The following is a 17,408-nucleotide window of genomic DNA, read 5'->3' as shown; positions in this document are numbered from 1 at the left end:
TGGAAAAAATTCACATGGGATCTTTTACTGTTAGAAAAAATGCAATGTCACTTGGCAGTGGATGAGCTAATTTAACCCAATCTAAAAATCCAGGTGGCTGAGGGCATTTAAAACAAATTTTAGCACAGGCGGAAAGTATGTAAATTAATTTGCTTTCTTTTGGAATCTATTTTCATCCTCCTTTGGACTGATGCCCAAAAATACCAAGACTGCATCTGGAGCAATCATTGTTCCAAATATTAGTGAAATTGCTTGGAAAATCCAGTTGCAGAAAGGTTTAATCATGGGACAAGTCCACATTACATGCATAAAAGAGCCTAATTGTGAGCCTCATTTCCAGCTTGCATGAGACTTTCCTTGATTTAATTGTCTCAATTTACAAGGGGTATAATTGAATCTATGGACCATGTAAAAATAGGAAAGTCTAAATTTAGAGTTAATTGTAATAAATTTAGATGGGAGAGGATATATAAACTTAAATTTCTATGGAGAATTTAGTCCAAATCTGCCTCTATGACATAGTTTTATTGAATGATGGACAGGGACAGTAGCTTTTGGCATCTGAAAATGCAATGGATTTTAAAATCCTTGATTCCTGTATGAAAGTGTTTCAATTAAGTCATTAATTTGTAGAAAACAGACAGTTTCAGAAAGAGCCACATCAACTTTAATTCGAAAAAAGTTGAGAAGATATACTTTTCCATGCATGAGTAATTTTGAGGAGATCAATATGCAAGAGTCCAGAAGAATTTTAATGACAACGCTGGATTCTAGACTAGGAGTTGATGTATCCATCAGAAAAGTAGGTCAATTGAAGCCTAGAAGTTAGTAACATTTAAAAATCAGAGTGTGACAATCTTCTGATTTGAAGTGGGATTGGAAATCATGCTGTTTATTAAAGGCTCCTGTTGATTCCACATACAGTTTCCCTTACACAGGGCTTAATTTTATGAAAAAGAAGCCAACATGATTGTGTTTCATATGGGAACAACTGATTAGCATGGAAGATCTCTAAGGATCACCACCCATACAATGATCCACTACATTAAAAAACCAGCAGCACATATGAATTCATTTAAAGCACTACATTAGGATGAGGATTCAATGAAGAATGTGTTAGACTGAAGCTTCCCTAATTTGTATTCACTGTGTTTTCACTTGAAGGTTCATAGATCGATACAGATGACCATAACTGGAAGGACAGAATAATAAAGGCAGCAGTAATTTGCAGGAGACATTTCTCTTAACAGATGCAAAATAAAGACCCAATCAAGTTACTGGGCAAGACAAAGAAAGGGCACTACTTTGTGGCATAAAGTCAGGAAACAGTTCTTAAAGTAAAAGACAAAGCAAACCTACAATCATATTTCTAATGAAAAGCTTATGTTTCAAAAGCTACACTGTGCATATCTGTACATTTTCTATGTGACTATAATGGAAAACAGCCATCCATGCCAGAGTTGAAGTGGCATGTAGACTAAGTTTATGTATTATAGAAATTTCTGTACAGACTATAGATGGGCACAAAGAGGAGTTTATATGTAATACCTGTTCTTGGAAAATATTAATACATTATTTATAATTTGATCAATGCACACAAACAGAATTGAACTGTTTAGAACAAATTGCTTAGCAGTTAAAATATCTCATCAGCAGGTGGTATGCATCTACTGTGCCCAATGACGCTTCACAGCCAGTAACTGTCTGCTCCTTTTATAGCAATTGAAACAAAAATGAAAAATTTCAGAATAGTAAAAGCCCTTCATGACTGTGAGGTATTAAGATAAGAAAGAAATTTTCTTGCTTAGTGACTTTTCTCTTCCAAATATCAAGCTTCACTGTTTCTATCAGTGGGCTTTTCCTTTTGCCCCTCTGAACATTAGGTCCACACCAGATCCATCACCAGAGACAGACTGATGGCTACTCTACTTGGAAGCCCTGCCCGAAACAATGTTTCTAGGATAGTAATATATTCTAATTGATAAGATTATGCATTCCACTGTATTTAAAAACCTTAATCCTGTACCTGTTACATTTTGTAGACAATGGAAGTGGTCAAATGAGGCCAAGATAATCCATCCAGAATGGATAATTACCCATTTGAAGAAAATATCTGGTAAGCATATTTCTCTCCCCTCAAGGCCAGATTAATTACTTGTAGCAGCAGGATTTTAACAACAATGAGACTCCAAACAAGTATCTAAACAAAACTGCAGCCAGGAAAGTGGGTGGGACTATATGCAGTAGCTTTCTGCCAGTTTCTGTGTCTACTGAAGTCCATATACTTAGAAAAATTTATTGACAGATGACTAGGCAGCCAATTCACAAGTCTCATAGGCAGGAGACTTTTCTGCACAAAATAAGGCTAATCTTGTCTGATAATCAGTTGCTGATTCAAGGGGTTTGATATCTTTAGAATTCTAAGTTTTGATACAGTTTTAACCCTTAAATCAAGAACTTTACAACTTTAATTCTTTTAACTGCTGAATGACAAGCTGAACAGAGGATCTAGCCCTCTCTAGATATGTTCTAACTGCCCTTCATATATCCAGTCAATGTCATTCTTTTTTCATAGCAAATGTTTTATAACACAAGGAAGGAAGCACCACCTTTTAATTAGGAATGAAGACTGGAGCCTATAAGAATGGAAAATTTAATACTAGGACTCCATAGACAAGATTAGTAGTTCAGAAGTTGGTCATAGTGAAGTAGCTGCTACTAAGAAAGTTAACTTAATACAAAGGTAAAATAGCATAGAGGTTCACAAAAACATTTAGGGCATCCACAAGAGGGTTAAATTTTCCATTGCTTTACTTGCTGGATTTCCTAAGGATTAAGCAATGCCACTACTCTTAATCTTTTCATATAGGACAGTGAGGAAATCAAAATTGGTTTACTTACCCAGCATACTTGAGAAAGCAGAGGCATGTTTGACTATAACTATTTAGGTAGGAAATTTAATATCAAAGGAATTTTGGCAGGTCTGGTTTATAAATTTTTCCTCTTCAATTTACCTCATATCTGATGATATTCTGACTTAATCTATATCTGTCTGTCTATATACTAAAGGCAAAAGTGTGTTTATGACTGCTGAAAATATTCTCTCTCCTTTCAAATTCCAAGCTACCACATGGGGCTTCCCTGGGTTTGATGGCCTTAGAGGATAGTATGCCAGGAGATACTCCCTGATGGGAAGATAAAAAGAAATGTCTTAATGATTAGATCTTAGAACCAAGGTCTGAGAGGCTAGTGTAGTATCTGAGCACATCACCAGCTTTACTGTAATTTGTCTTCACAACACCCCTATGAAATAGGGAAAGAATGGTTACGTGTCCAACAGTACCTCTGGCTCTTCAAGATGTTGTAATCCGTGTGGACCCCACTGTAATCGGGCATGCACCTCATGGATGTGAGCTCAGAATCTTCTGAATAGCAGCATCCATTGGTGCCATGCATGTGCCTGTGTCTCCTTTTGAGGGCAAAAAGAGCAGAGTGGTCTCAACCCTCCCTCAGCAGATCTGTAATTCAAAGCCAATGGTAACAGAACTTCAAAAGCAGGGATGAAGGGTGCGTCCTAGGATTCACACTGACTAACAGTTAGGGAAGGACAAGTAACTTTTCTTCTTTGAGTATGTGTTGATGTGGATCCCACTATAGGTGACTGGCAAGTAGAAACTTCTACACGATGTTGGGGATGAAGAGTATAAGCGGCGTCAGTCGAATAGGGATTGGAGTAACACCCCCACACCTCCAAATCTGGGATCTAATCTCAGAGCTAAATTCAGCACATATTTGACAAACATGAGTAGGCTGCTCCACTTAGTTGCCTTGCAGATTTCAGATATCAGCATATTGTACAGACGGTGACACTTGGGCTCTGGTGGAATGCACTTTGATGGAAGACAGACATCTTATCATCTGTTTGGAAAATCTTTGTGATGAAATGGACTGACCTTTGGAACAGCTCGCTATAGCCACAAATAGACATTTGGACAATCTGAAAAATACTGTTCTGTTGATGTACAAAGAACTCTGGATATGTCCAGGGCGTGGAGCTTTTTCTCCCCCTGTATGGAATGAGGCTTTGGAAAGAATAGAGATAAGCTGACTAATTGGTTTCAGTGGAACTCAGAGACCACCATGGGGATTAAATTTTGTGTGACATTTGAGTACAAACTTGCCCGTATGAAATGAGATAAACAGGGTTCCACCATGTGTGCCTGAATCTTACTCGTTCTACTGGCCAAAGCAATGGTCACTAGAAATACTGTTCTGAGAATAAGATAATGGATGGAGCACCCTTGAAATGGCTTGACAAAGTTCAGGTCCCTACCTGAGTAAGTTCTCCAACTGGCAGGTAAGTGCATTAAGCCTTTAAGGAATTTGGATACGGACAGATGAGAGATGACTGAGAATGGCTGTGTGGAATGCTAGTATTGTTGCCAAATGGACCTACACTGAAAAAGTTCAGAATGTTTTAACTTCAGCAAATAGTCAAGAATCTTCAGTACTGGGACATGCACCACGTCTGGGCTATGTTGGGCCACCCACATAGAGAATCTTTTCCATTTGGAGGCGTGAGTCTTTATTGTGGATAATTTCTTGTTCTGTGCCAGGATTTAATCAATGCATGAGAGGCAATCCCTTTCCATAGAGCTCAACAGTCCACAACCAGACTATGAAGTGCAGCAACTTCAAGTCTGGAAGTAACACTTGACCTCAATCCTTCAACAATAGGTCTGGGCAATCTGATGAGTGGTTATGTAGACATCTGTCACTGATCTATCAGCCAGAACTGCTTCAACCAATAAGCAGCTGTGAGGATGAGCGTGGCCTAGTCATCTCTGGCCTTGGCAATCACTCTGGGGATTAGCACAACCAGTGGCAAGGTGTAAAGGAGGCCCCGATTCTACTCTAGAAGGAAGGCATCCGGCAAAGATCCTGGGATCTTGCCTCCTTCAGAACAGAAATTTGAACACTTGGCATTGTTCGTGGTGGTAAAGAATCTATTACCAGTTTCCCCATTGGTGTAATGTAAACTTTGTACAGGGATTTCTGCAATGATCGCTTGTGGGTTGTTGAAAGACTATCTGCTTAAGAAGTCTGACAAGTAGTTCCTGGTACGTGTAGGGCTATTGGGTTTATGCCATGTAGGTAGCATCCAATTCCATAGCTTGATTGCCTCTCTCTAATGGGGGGAAAGGAGGGAGGGGAGCGCGAAGAAGAGAAGAGCAGGTGCCACTGTTGACCTGTGCTAACTGTCATATGATGTATGCTGTCTACACCAGGGGTTAGGTCACCTTATCTACATCACTCAGGGGTGTGGATTTTTCAGACCCCTAAGCAATGTAGACCTGGCCTAAGTGACCTGCCCATGGTCACACAATCTGCGGCACAGCAATGAATTCAAACCAGATCTTCCAAGTACCAGGCTAGAATCCTAACCTACTGGACAACTATCCTTCCTCTGCTAAGCGGAGAGGACCTCATTCCCCTTGTTTATTGCTAAAGGCCATCTAAAAAGGTAATGTGCTATTTCTTAATTACATTAGAGAGCTGAACATGTGGCCATCACTTCCAGTCAGTTTATACTACTGGAGGCTTCTACTGATTGCCACCAGCCATACATTGAGTGGGTGTGATGAACTGGAGCTATATCTGTGCAACTTATGAATTATGATTGATATTATGAAGTTATATTATGAAAAACAGCTATTATGAGCGTCTATCTGTATATGGCTCCACCACGGCTGACAGGGATTGCAGCATGTACACCCCAGACGAATACAAAGAAAAATATTTAAGGTTAACTGTAGTAATTAGACCTGAGAAAGGTTATTAAAAAAAGCAGCTGCATCCTTAGAAAAACCAATTTAGCTGACTCATCTGAAGGGAGGGGGAAGAAAAGAGCAGTGTAAAGTTAGCAGGCAAACAAAAGAGGCCAGGTGACCAGGATGGATTTAAAATGAAGAAACACAAAGGAACAGGGCCTAGACAAGAAGAGGAATCATGGTGGAAGACAGCAAGGTCACAGAAGCTGGGTGAGGAGCTCCAGAAGTGAGAGGTCACCCAGCATGTAGCAGCCTCATGTAGTAGGGAGCCCTGCCTGCTTTCCTGAGCCGAGACAGCTCCAAGGACCCTGGACAAATCAAAGGACTTGGACCCCAGCCCAAAGAATGCCCTGGATTGGTGAGGAAATTGAGGCAGGGACATGCATTTCTTGTTTATTGCTTTGTATGATCTGTATTCCCCTGTGCTTTACATGATTGAATATAAAAACACAAAGGTGTTAAACTGTGCAAAGTGTCTGTGTTGACTGCTTCAGAAAAGCTGCATGTCCCTGACAGTATTAAAATGTAAACCGGAAGTATACCCCTCTTCCAAAGGTATGAAGCTTAAGTAACTGGAGTATTTTGGGGGTCAGCACTGGACCTCGAGGCCTAAGACAGGTGAGCTAAAAAGCCCCAATTCTCAGAAGGGATAGCAGATAGTCAGTGCCAGGAAATGTGTCAGGGAAGCCAAGAGAGGAACCAGTGCTGCAGCCTGCCGGGGCTTTTGAAGCTTAACACTCCAGGGGATGCAGAGTGCACAAGCTTGGCTTCCCCTCACAGTTGTCCTAGTGGGTGGCCAGGATCTGTGAGAATGGTCAAGTGAGATTCCCCACCATTAGAGACTTCATTCAAGGTGACTGATTTTCAGAGATTCAGGGATGGGATAACAAGCTCACAATCCGTTTTGCTGTTCACCACATTAAGAATGGTTTCAGAGGAACAGCCGTGTTAGTCTGTATTCGCAAAAAGAAAAGGAGTACTTGTGGCACCTTAGAGACTAACCAATTTATTTGAGCATGAGCTTTCGTGAGCTACAGCTCACTTCATCAGAATTAAGAATGAGTTTATTTTGCTGGGAACTTTTAGGCTAGTGAAGGCTGATCTTGACTGCTTGGATGAAGAGAACAAATTCTTTGGAGGGCCTCATGAAACCAGCCTCAAACTAGAATATTATGAGACTGGTATTTCCAAAAGACAGGTTAGACTGTACAATGGGAACAAGACTAACACATTAGTTTGATACTTAAGTCTTCTCTTTTGACAGAAACACCTTTTGTAATCTCATATCAATTAGTACCGTAGCTGTTTCTGTGATTATTAGCTGACTTGTGAAAATGTTTGTTATCCCTTTATTGCAGGAGAAAGACAGTTGCAGCTATTTCCTAATTTCTAATGGATTAATTTGGAAATCCTCCAAGAAGGGGCAGATATGAATTCCCTTTTTTCTGAGGTCTATCACTATAACCACAAACACTTCGACGAATACTTTGCCAAGTATAGCAAGCCTTATACTAACAGTGGTCTTAGTCGTATCAGAAGTGGAGCTATTTCCTGTGTGAGGTTCTTATTGGAATACATAGATATGCTTACCTCATGTAAATACAGTACAGGTGACTGTTCTGAGAAATGGATGCAAGGGTATACCTTAGAGTTTCTAGTTTGTATTTCAATTTCCTTATAGTATATTTTTGTTCAAGTCCTTTAGACCTAAGTCAGTCTGATCCCCCTAGATTGTACAGGCAGGAAAAAAAGACAGTAAATTCCTTGACAGCGGGGCTGATTCTATTGCTCTGATCTGCAGCACATATATAATTACTTCCCTGGCTTGAGTGTATTTGGTATATATGGAGTGGGGGAAGGAACTGGTTGTTCCTCTGAAGTTCAAAGGTATAAACCTTGCTCGTATTGTGGAGGCCCCTCTTTATGGGAAATGCAGAAGTTACAGTTTTGAGAAAACAGCTCTGAATCTACCTTCTCTAATCTCAGCTTCACTCTTCTCTGAAACAGTTGTTGTGTCTCTCTGTCAAAGAAGGCAAGTAGGCATTCATTTGGAACCTACACCTTTTAGCCTAGTTTAAAATCCCTTTTCTGTTTCCTGAATGAAGGAAGCTTCCCAACTGAAGCCAACAGAAAAGAACAAGATTATGGCACGTAAAAGGCTGATAGAAATCAAGAGGAGTACAAGTGAACTGAAGGTCCAAATACCCAAAGACATAAAAGGAGAAATTCTGTGCGAGTCAGTGGGTATGCTGGTCTACCAGGGATTAAAGACAGCAATCAAGGGAGATAGGGGAAATGATACATAAAAATCCATTTAGCTTCTCTGCAATCTTACAAATGATACTGGGGAGATATCTATCTGCAGATCTATTCTTTACATGCAACACAAAGAAGGCACTGTCAGACTCAGATGTCAAAGGAGGAAATGTAAAGAAGCTGATAAATTAAAGAAAAACCAAGTACCAGGATCATCTGGTATTCATCCAAGAATTCTGAAGGAATTTAAGAATGAAGTGTCTGAGTTGATAACAAACATATGCTATTTTTGATTAAAATCAGCTAATAACTAGACGCATGGAGGACAGAAAATATTGCACCTATCTCTAAGTAAAGTATGAGGGGATAATTGGTGGGTATTACAGCCCTATTTCAGTATTAGGAAGTCTGTTTGAAACCATTGTTTAAATAGAGTTCTAAAACAACTAGATGAGTGGATCTCATGTTTTCCATACCATGCTGTAACTGAAAAGTTTCAGGACGCTTTTCATCCAGCCATAATGGAAGGGAGGGTGGCTGCAACCCCCTAGGTACATAATTTCAGATTCAGAAGCTCTCACCCAGTTTAATATATGATAGGGACACATCAGCACAGTTTATGTGAAGAAAAATTGTGCCCCTTTAATCTGCTCAACTCTTTATGCAAGTCAACAAGATAGCAGACACCAGAAAACCAACTGATATAATTTATTTGGACCTTCCTTATCATTCTCTTGTGAGGAAGGTTTCAAAACTATGGGCTTGTCTTCACTGAAAGTTATCTCGAGTTAGTACACTTGAGCTACTGCATTTGAGCTACCCGAGCTCGAGTGAGAGCTACCAGATGGCAAAACTACACAGATTAGATTAGCAGCACAGAGTGATTGGATTAACAGTGACTGGATTAGTTGCTGATGGATTGCTTATAACAAACTGTTATATCCCCACCGCATTATTAGTTTGAGCACCAGCACTACTGGAGTGTCAATCAACCCTCCTGAAGGACCAGCTGGTTTGAATTTAAAGCACCACCTTAGCTTGAACTAAGTTTTTTTGTGCATGGAGAGGAGCTGAGTTTGGGTTAATACTCAAGTTATAACTCAAGATAACTGTGCTGCGAAGACCCACCTTAAGTAACCAATGGTGAGAGGTGAAGTTCAGAAACTGGCAAAAAGAAAACAAAATCTAAATGTTGAATTTTCAACACAGAAAAAGGTTATGGTGGATGCTCCATGTAAGCATACTGTGTACAATGTATTTATTAAGTGATCTGGAAAAGTGAATCGGTAAACTGTGAGGTGGCCAAAATGTGCATCTGAAAAAAATTATTTAGGAAGGTTAGGACCACAGAAGACTGAGGAACTCCAAAGGTACCTAACAGACGGTTAACTAGAAAACATGATGGCAGACTAAATTCAATGTTGATAAATGCAAGGGAATGCATAAATAGTTCAAACTGGTCCCTCCAATGTTGGATTCTGAATTAACTGTAACCACTCAAATAAGAGACATGTTCACTATTATGAACATATCAATGAAAATCTCTAATCAATTTACACTGGTGATCAAATACAAATAGAACATTGGGAAGTATAAGAATGGGATAAAAAATATTGAAAATATGCCGTTTTATAAAAAATGTCACATTCTCACCTGGATACTGTATTCAACTCTGGCCAGCCCATCTCAAGTGGTCTAAGTTCCTGAAAGATTTATTTTCCTTGTTTTTGGGCTCAATCACTTCTTTTGCACTGATTCACTAGTTTTCCCATAAGTATACTCTGATGCAACCATGAAGTGCTTGGCCTGGTTATTAGCCTTCAACCAATATCTCCACAAGTACTTCCCTGGCTACCATGTGGGACATGTGCAAAACAATAAGTGATACAATGTTGCCACTAAGGAGATCTTATAGAGAATAGATTTTAAATATTTCGTTATTTTTTAGGACATCTTGAAATACAGAATCACTAGAAATCATGGTGACTCATGCAAACTAGGTGGAAGCTATGGATACTTGTGAACCTGCCAAGGATGCTTCATAGTTGGGACACAAGGACAGTTCTACTCAGTCTTCCAGTTCTTTGAGGAGGATTATATTATCTGTACATGCCATTGCTACCTATCTTTTGGAGGATGACATAACGTAGATGGCCTTGGAGCGTATACAATTTCTGGGTTTGCTTATCTGGTCTTTTGGGTTTACTGAGGCATTCCCATTAATACATCATTACCTTCTACAGAGTGTGGGCTAATACTATAATTCTATATAATTTTGCTGCAGTCCACTCTCTTGAAAATATGCCGACTCAAGTTCTACAGTCTCTCTAGGGTAACATTTTTTAAAAGAATTGTTAAAAGCACCTGGAAGGAAGAGTTCTCCTGCATTCCCACTTCGGATTTCTCACCCTCAAAGGTAACTCACACTGAACTCAACTGAATACAAAACATTTTATACAAAATAGAAAGTGTTAAAATTGAGGATTCCCTCTCGCAAATTAAACCCCTTTTACCTTTTCATCTCCCTGTTCAGGAACATGCCAAAACCAACATTCCACTCTCTCACAGCCACGCAATGTACTGAAATAAAATCTGCAATATTTACGGGGCAACTCAATCATCCCAAGGTTCTGCTGGATCAGATGGGAAACCTAAACATCAGATAAATGGAGGGTTACTTGTCTATAACTGGAGGTTCTTCGAGAGGTCCCTGCCTGTATCGTGCACCTGAGTCCAGATATTTTTTGTAAGCACTGTCTGTTGGTCAGCACATTTGCAGTTGTTCTCCTCATGCTCTGACCTGAAGTACTAGGGCAGTGCAGACCGGCACAGTTCCTTCTCCTTCCACAAATCTAACTATGATCTGCAGCAGAAGGGACAGATGATGGGTAGTGGACTACAGATAGGAACCGCACATCTTAAAGAGCCACCTGTTACAGATAAGTAACCTCCATTTCTTCTTCAAGTGCTGGTTCCAATCTGTATTCCACATGTGGGAGATTAGCAAGCAGTAGTCAAACAAGAGGTAGGTGCAAGAATGCAGAAGAGAAACACAAATAAGATGCTTTGCACGTTCCTGTCTTTTTTTCTTACTGATTCTTTTGCTTTTTTGGTTGCTTTTTTTTTTTAGACTTGTTAGCTACTAAGTCTGCTGTGAAAAGTGATATTAGCAAACACATAAATATCACTTTTCACAGCTGTCTAATATTGCTGTCCCTATAGCTGTGTCTGTAGCAGAAGATTGGAACAAAGTGTGATGTTCTGTGATGGTAGCTGCCCTACATATTTCTAGTAGAGGTACATCTTGCAGAGATGCAGCAATGGTTGCTTGGGCTCTGATGGAATGGACCCTCAACCTCTCCAGCGGAGGGAGGTGAGCCAGTGGGTAACACAGGGTAATGAGATCCATTTAGAAAGTCTCTGCGCAGATGCAGCTAGACCTCTTGATCTCTCTGTTATGGTAACAAAAAGTCTAGGTGTCTTTCTAATTGCTTTTGTTGTTTATAGATAAAAGGCCAGTGCTCTTGGGATGTCTAGAGAATGAAGCATTCTTTCCGCATCAGAGGCATGCGGTTTCACAAAAAATATTGCTAAGTGGATGGTATGACTCATGTGATACTCTGAAATTACTTTAGAGATGAATTTTGGGTGTGGGCAAATACAGACCTTTTCTTGTGGAAGATAGTATATAGTGGGTCTGCTATGAGTGCTCCCAGCTAGCTGACCCTTCTGGCTGACGTGATGGCAACTAGGAAGCCAACTTTCATCAAGAGATGGGATATAGAACATGAAGTTAAAGGTTCAAAGGAAGATTTGATGAAAGACAAAAGAACGAGGAGGCTGAGGTTTCACTGAGGTGTTGACTTCACCAATGATGGGAAGGATCCAATAAGTCCCTTCAGGAATCTAGTCATCATAGGATGAGTGAAAATAGTGTGGTTGTCGATAGGGGGATGAAAAGCTTTGATTGCTGCTAAATCAGCAGTTCTCAAATGCGGCCACGATGGCCGCATGCTGCCACCAGGGGCTTTTCTTGTGGCCACAGCCTTCTGGGTGGTTATTGGTGCGGGGGCGGGGTGGGGACAAAGCAGTGGCACCTCTCTGGAGGCACAAAAGCTGGAGGAGCAAGCAGCCACTGAGTTCCTCACCTTCCCAGGGGAGATGGGTCAGCTTTTAGCCCTGGGGTGGCAGGCTCCAGCCACTGGGCTTTGGGCTCCGTTCTCTGAGCTCACCACCTCTCCCATCACCTTTGGCCCCCGCTGCCTCCCCTAGTGCCCCATTGCCCCTGGCTCCCGCTACCTCCATACTCACTCTCCCCATCCATGGCTCAATATGTCCCCTGGATTGCCAGGGCTGAGTAAATCTGCTGTGAAAAGTGATATTTGCGTGTTTGCTAATATCACTTTTCACAGCAGACTTAGTAGCTAGCAAGTCTAAAAAAAAAAAAGCAACCAAAAAAAGCAAAAGAATCAGTAAGAAAAAAAGACAAGAACGTGCAAAGCATCTTATTTGTGCTTCTCTTCCGTTTAGATCCAGTAAAGAACAGAGACAACTGTACGTTATTTTTATTATTGAGTATGCTAAAAAAACCCTACATAAATAAATTACAATGATTTGGGACACGCATATGTGCATATTTATTTGTTTTTCCTAAAGTTGATTAAGTATTTTAGGAAAAATTGTCAGAGCTGGTGGCGGTACTCTGAGGCGACCAAAAAATTTGTTGCGAGAACCCCTGTGCCAAATGAACCAAGAGGGAAGTAACTGAGAACCTATGTGTTAACAGTAAATAGATAGTCTAAAATAGCAGGGATCCCAGTAGAATCTGGAGATAACTGGTATTGCTGTGCCCAAAAGGAGAAAAGCTTCAATTTTGCTAAATAGAATCTTTCCTACTTTGGTAGAAGATGGATTGAAATGCCCTGGAACATAAACACTCTACATTTGATGCCCATCCAAATACCAGGCCTTGAATTGCAATGGTTCTGGGTTGGGGTGCCTGACGGTGCAATTGTGTTGCATTAGCAGGTCTGGAAATGGTTGGATTTTGATGGGCAGATAGACAAAGTCTTACTGGGTCTGTGAACTAGAACTGTCTCAGCCAACTGGGCAGAATAAGGATGACTGGAACCCTTTAATGACAGATTTTTTGCAGGACATGTGGTATTAATGGGATGGGAGGGAAGGTATATCTGAGGTGGTCCTTCCATGGTAGTAGAAGGTTATCTCCCTTTGAGCCCCTACCTAGAGTTGCTCTGGAGCACTACGGAGAAAGGGTTTTTTTGCTGCTTGTGAGGTGAAAAGATCCCAAGATGGCATTGTCCACTTGGTGAAGATCTTATTCAGGACCGAATCATGAATTTGCCATTTATGGTCTTCAGAAAAACATCTGCTGAGACTGTCTGCTGCGGAGTTCTGCAAACCTGACAAATATGCTGTTGAGAGGGTTTTATGAAGTCTGATACACCAAATCCAGAGAATGACTGTCTCTACACACAGAGGAAGGGATCTTGTTTCCCCTTGTTTGTTTATATAAAAGACAGTCATATTGTCTAAAACTATCTGGATGTGCCGGGACCAGATGAGTGGACGAAAGCACTACAGGCTTGATGGACAGTTCTTAGTTTCAGTAAATTGACAGGCATCCTGGACTCCCAAGAGGTATAGATGCCTTGTGCAGTATGATTGTCCATATGAGCTCTCCAGCCAAACAGTGATGCATCAGTAATGATGATAACCTCAGAAGTAAGTGTGAGGAAAGGAGTTCCCACTTGAACTTTCTCTGGCTTTGTCCACCAGATGTGAGAGCCCAGAACCCTGGATGAAACTGTTACTTTGGCATTGATATTGATTTTTTCTGGTGAGTACACTGATTAAAGCCAGGTTTGCAGGCAACAGAGACGGAGCCTGGCAAATGGCATCATGTGTGTGCATGAGGCAGAGAAGGAAAAGGCAAGTTCTAATTGAAGTCTGAGGGTGACCTGTTTTATGACATCGCTCCTGGCATGGAATCTCTTGATAGGCAGTTGCTGTACTCGAGTCCAAGGTTGCTTCTATGAAGGCAAAGGACCTTGTGGGGGGGTTCAAAGTGGACTTTTCATGGTTGACACAAAGTCCTGGGGAAGGTAGAAGATGGAGCAGGAGTCAGGTTGCCAACTGGACTTCCTTGTATGATCTGCTGTAAGTAGTCAGTCATCAAGCTATGGGAAGACGATAAAACCCATTTCTTCTTACCCAAGTTGCCACCAGTGAAAAGACTTTTATAAAGACCCTGGATGTCATAGTTAGCCTGAATGGAAGGACTCAACTGGTACTGGTCGTGACCAAGGAGGAACCCAAGGGATCTTCTGTGTGATGGGTGAATGTTTATGGGAAAGCATGCCCCTTTTATGTCTAGAATGAACCACCTGCCTTCTCCCTAAGAGGGAATTATTGATGCCATTGTGACCATGTGGAATTTTAATTTTCAGATGAATACATTTAGCCAGCACAGGTCAAGAATCAATCTCCATCCTCCATTCTTTTTGGGGACTAAGAAGTATGGGGAGTAGAATCCTTTCCTTTGACGGTGAGGTGCAACTCTTTCCATGACTCCCTGCTGGAGAAGGGAGTCCACATCTTGACACAGATTTTCCTCGTGAAAGTGGTCCCAAAAAAAAGGAACTGGGAAAGAGGTTTGTGGGTTTGGGTGGACAGAAACTCAGATAGCTGTAAATGGAATAATTTCCATTTGTCTATTGTCAAACCCCTTCAGTTTTAAGCAAATTGGGTAAACTGTTCTTTAAAAAACTGAGGGGCAGGATGATGTGGAATTAATAAAGGGTCTGGACAGTCCCAACAAAAAATTATTTGGATGTGGGTTAGCGTGAGGTATGGCAGTGGATGTCGCAGAAGCTGTGTATTTGGGCCTTTGTACCCTCTGTCATTTGTGTGATGGTTCCAGGGGGCGTTGATGGTAAAATAGTTGTTGAGGTGGTCTTGCTCTGTGCCTGCACTGTAGACGTTTCCTCTTAGGGGCAGGAACATAGATACCCAGAGAACAAAGCACTGTATTTGAATCCTTGAGAAGATGGAGAGATTAATCCATCTTTTCATTTAACAAAGTAACTGCCTCAAAAGGCAGATTCTGAATGGTACTTTTCACCTCTCTAGGGAAACCTGATGATTATAATCAGGAATCTCTCCTCATGACAATGGTTGTATCCATCCCTCTGGACACAGTGTCTGCAGCATCTACTTTGGCGTGGAGAGAGGTTTTGGCCACTAATTTGCCTTCATTAATTAAGGACTGAAACCGAGCTCTATCTTCCTGAGGAAGCTTGTCCTTTAAATCCCACAACTTTGCTTTATTAGTGAAATCATATTTAGCTAGGAGTCGTCTGATAATTAGAAATTCTAAATTGGAGAGAGGCAGAGGAGAAAACCTCTCTCACTGGGAGTCATTGGATATCTCCATCCAAGGGTATAGTTTTGGGTTGATGTAATGTGGATCTTTTAGTAACTGCTTGTACCACGAGACAATTCAGCAGTTGGTGAGAAACTAGAAACTATGCCCCCTTATGAGGAAAGTAGCAGCACTTCTCAGCCCTCTTTGGGGGTGGGAGTTCAAGAAGCAGGAGTTTGCCACATTGTTCTAGCTGGATCCATAGTGTCCTCAATCTGGAGGTCTACTCAACTGGGACCCAAAAGTTGCAAGAAGTCAGTCAATCTATGTTGGGACTCCTGAACCTCTTCAAGCTGTATCTGGAACTCAGATGCCACCCTTTTCAGAAGCACCTGACTGTAGTCATCAGGTGGAGATGGTGAAGATGGGGTATTCTCCTCATCTACGGAAGATGATGAAATTGCTCCCAGAACTGTTGGATCCAGTTCAAATTAATCTTCTGCATACGCCGATGGGGCCAATTGCTGTTAGCCAGGAGATGGTAAGTAAGGCAAATGTATTGATCCTAGATGCCTAGAATAGAGCTCCTAAGGACCCCAGTAATATCAGTACAAGGAATCAACCAGCTGAGAACTACCATCTGGCACTGGGTACCAAATGTCTCTTGGAAAGTCATATATGGTCACAGAACAGAACCAAGATATCTTAGGGCTTCTGTCCAGCCCGCTTTCTGTATGATCTGCCTTCTTCTGAATTGCTGACTCATCGGATGAAAAAACTGGATCCCAAACTTCCGCTGGAACCAAGGGTACCAATGATTGAGTACTCAGGCTCACGGGTGGAAGAGGAAGTTTCTTCTGTGTCTCCAGGATAGCTTCTTACTCCTGCATAACCGTCTCTGAATAAAGACGGACCTGAGAGGAGTGGGGAGTGAGAACAATAGAGAGCAAAAATGTCCTCTGGGGAGATGTAGGTCTCAGAGTGTTCTGGGGCACAGGATGAGTCAGTTAGTGGAGCCATTGGATCCGGTGCTTCCCTGGTCACAATAGAAGTCAGATTCCTCCGTGGCTATGATGACATTGGCACAGAAGCTGATCTGGATGTCGAAGGGAGTAGTGGTGGATGTTTGTCTTTCAATCTGCACATTGAAACTGGTATAGAAACCAATGAATCTATGCTCCTTTACCCGCTGAACAGGTTTACTCACACCTCAGTCTTTAGGACCCATGCACAAGGACTCTCCCGACTTTGAAGGAATCAGGGAGGAATCTCTTTTCTCTGGGGCAGATTTGGAAAAAGGCAGCTTGTCTCTTTTTAATCTCATGAGAAGCCTTCTTCTTAGGCTTGGAAGTTTTAACCTCAAGTCCTGAGCTTGTGCTCAAAGGGGTGCTGCCTGTTGATTGAGGTTGATATATGGGGAACAGGGGGGTGTCTCCCTCAAATGCTTTTTTAAGTCTTAGCTCTTGACCCTCACAAGTTCTGGGAGGGAAGGAATGGCAAATGCTGCACCTATGTGAGGCTCACATTTCAGCTATGCAGTAAGGGCAACGTTCATCACTCACTGAAAAGGAAACAATTCTTGAACCTAGTTATAATACTCAACTCCCAGGAAGAATTTCCCCAGGATGGGGGAAAAACAACTACACTAGTACTTAAGACCAAAGAGTAAATGAACAAAATAAACTATTTACAATACATTTACAGACTGAAGCAGTCAAAGGAAGCTGTGGACAGAAGCAGATTCTGACTCAGGCCACGTGGCGGTAAGAAGGAAATGGAGAGATGCTGGTCTGCACTGCCTCTTATACTCTCAGTTCAGAGTACAAGGAGAACTGCACATGTGTGAACCAATGGACCCTGCTTAGTAAAAATCTCCAGACTCAGGTGCATGGCATGCATGCATACCCATATGTGCAAAACACATAGGGACCATCACT

At 41.5% G+C, this 17,408-nt stretch overlaps 1 protein-coding gene across 6 annotated transcripts in view; it reads right to left on the bottom strand.

Annotated features, from left to right (window-relative positions):
• Window positions 1–17,408, bottom strand: part of TOPAZ1 (testis and ovary specific TOPAZ 1) — a 101,781-nt gene that overhangs the window by 52,217 nt on the left and 32,156 nt on the right. For 5 of the 6 annotated variants that reach the window (XM_048838661.2, XM_048838662.2, XM_048838657.2 and 2 more), the window contains exon 8: window positions 10,601–10,738. The exons of the other annotated variant lie outside the window; for it this stretch is intronic. In XM_048838661.2, the coding sequence (XP_048694618.2) occupies window positions 10,601–10,738 (138 nt within the window). The remainder of the gene's footprint in view (window positions 1–10,600; window positions 10,739–17,408) is intronic. 6 annotated transcript variants of the gene reach the window in all.

Source organism: Caretta caretta, chromosome 2 (assembly GCF_965140235.1).
Source record: "Caretta caretta isolate rCarCar2 chromosome 2, rCarCar1.hap1, whole genome shotgun sequence".
Taxonomy (NCBI): domain Eukaryota; kingdom Metazoa; phylum Chordata; order Testudines; family Cheloniidae; genus Caretta; species Caretta caretta.
Note: the sequence above shows the minus strand (reverse complement) of the source record. Positions and strands in the feature narration are given on the sequence as shown.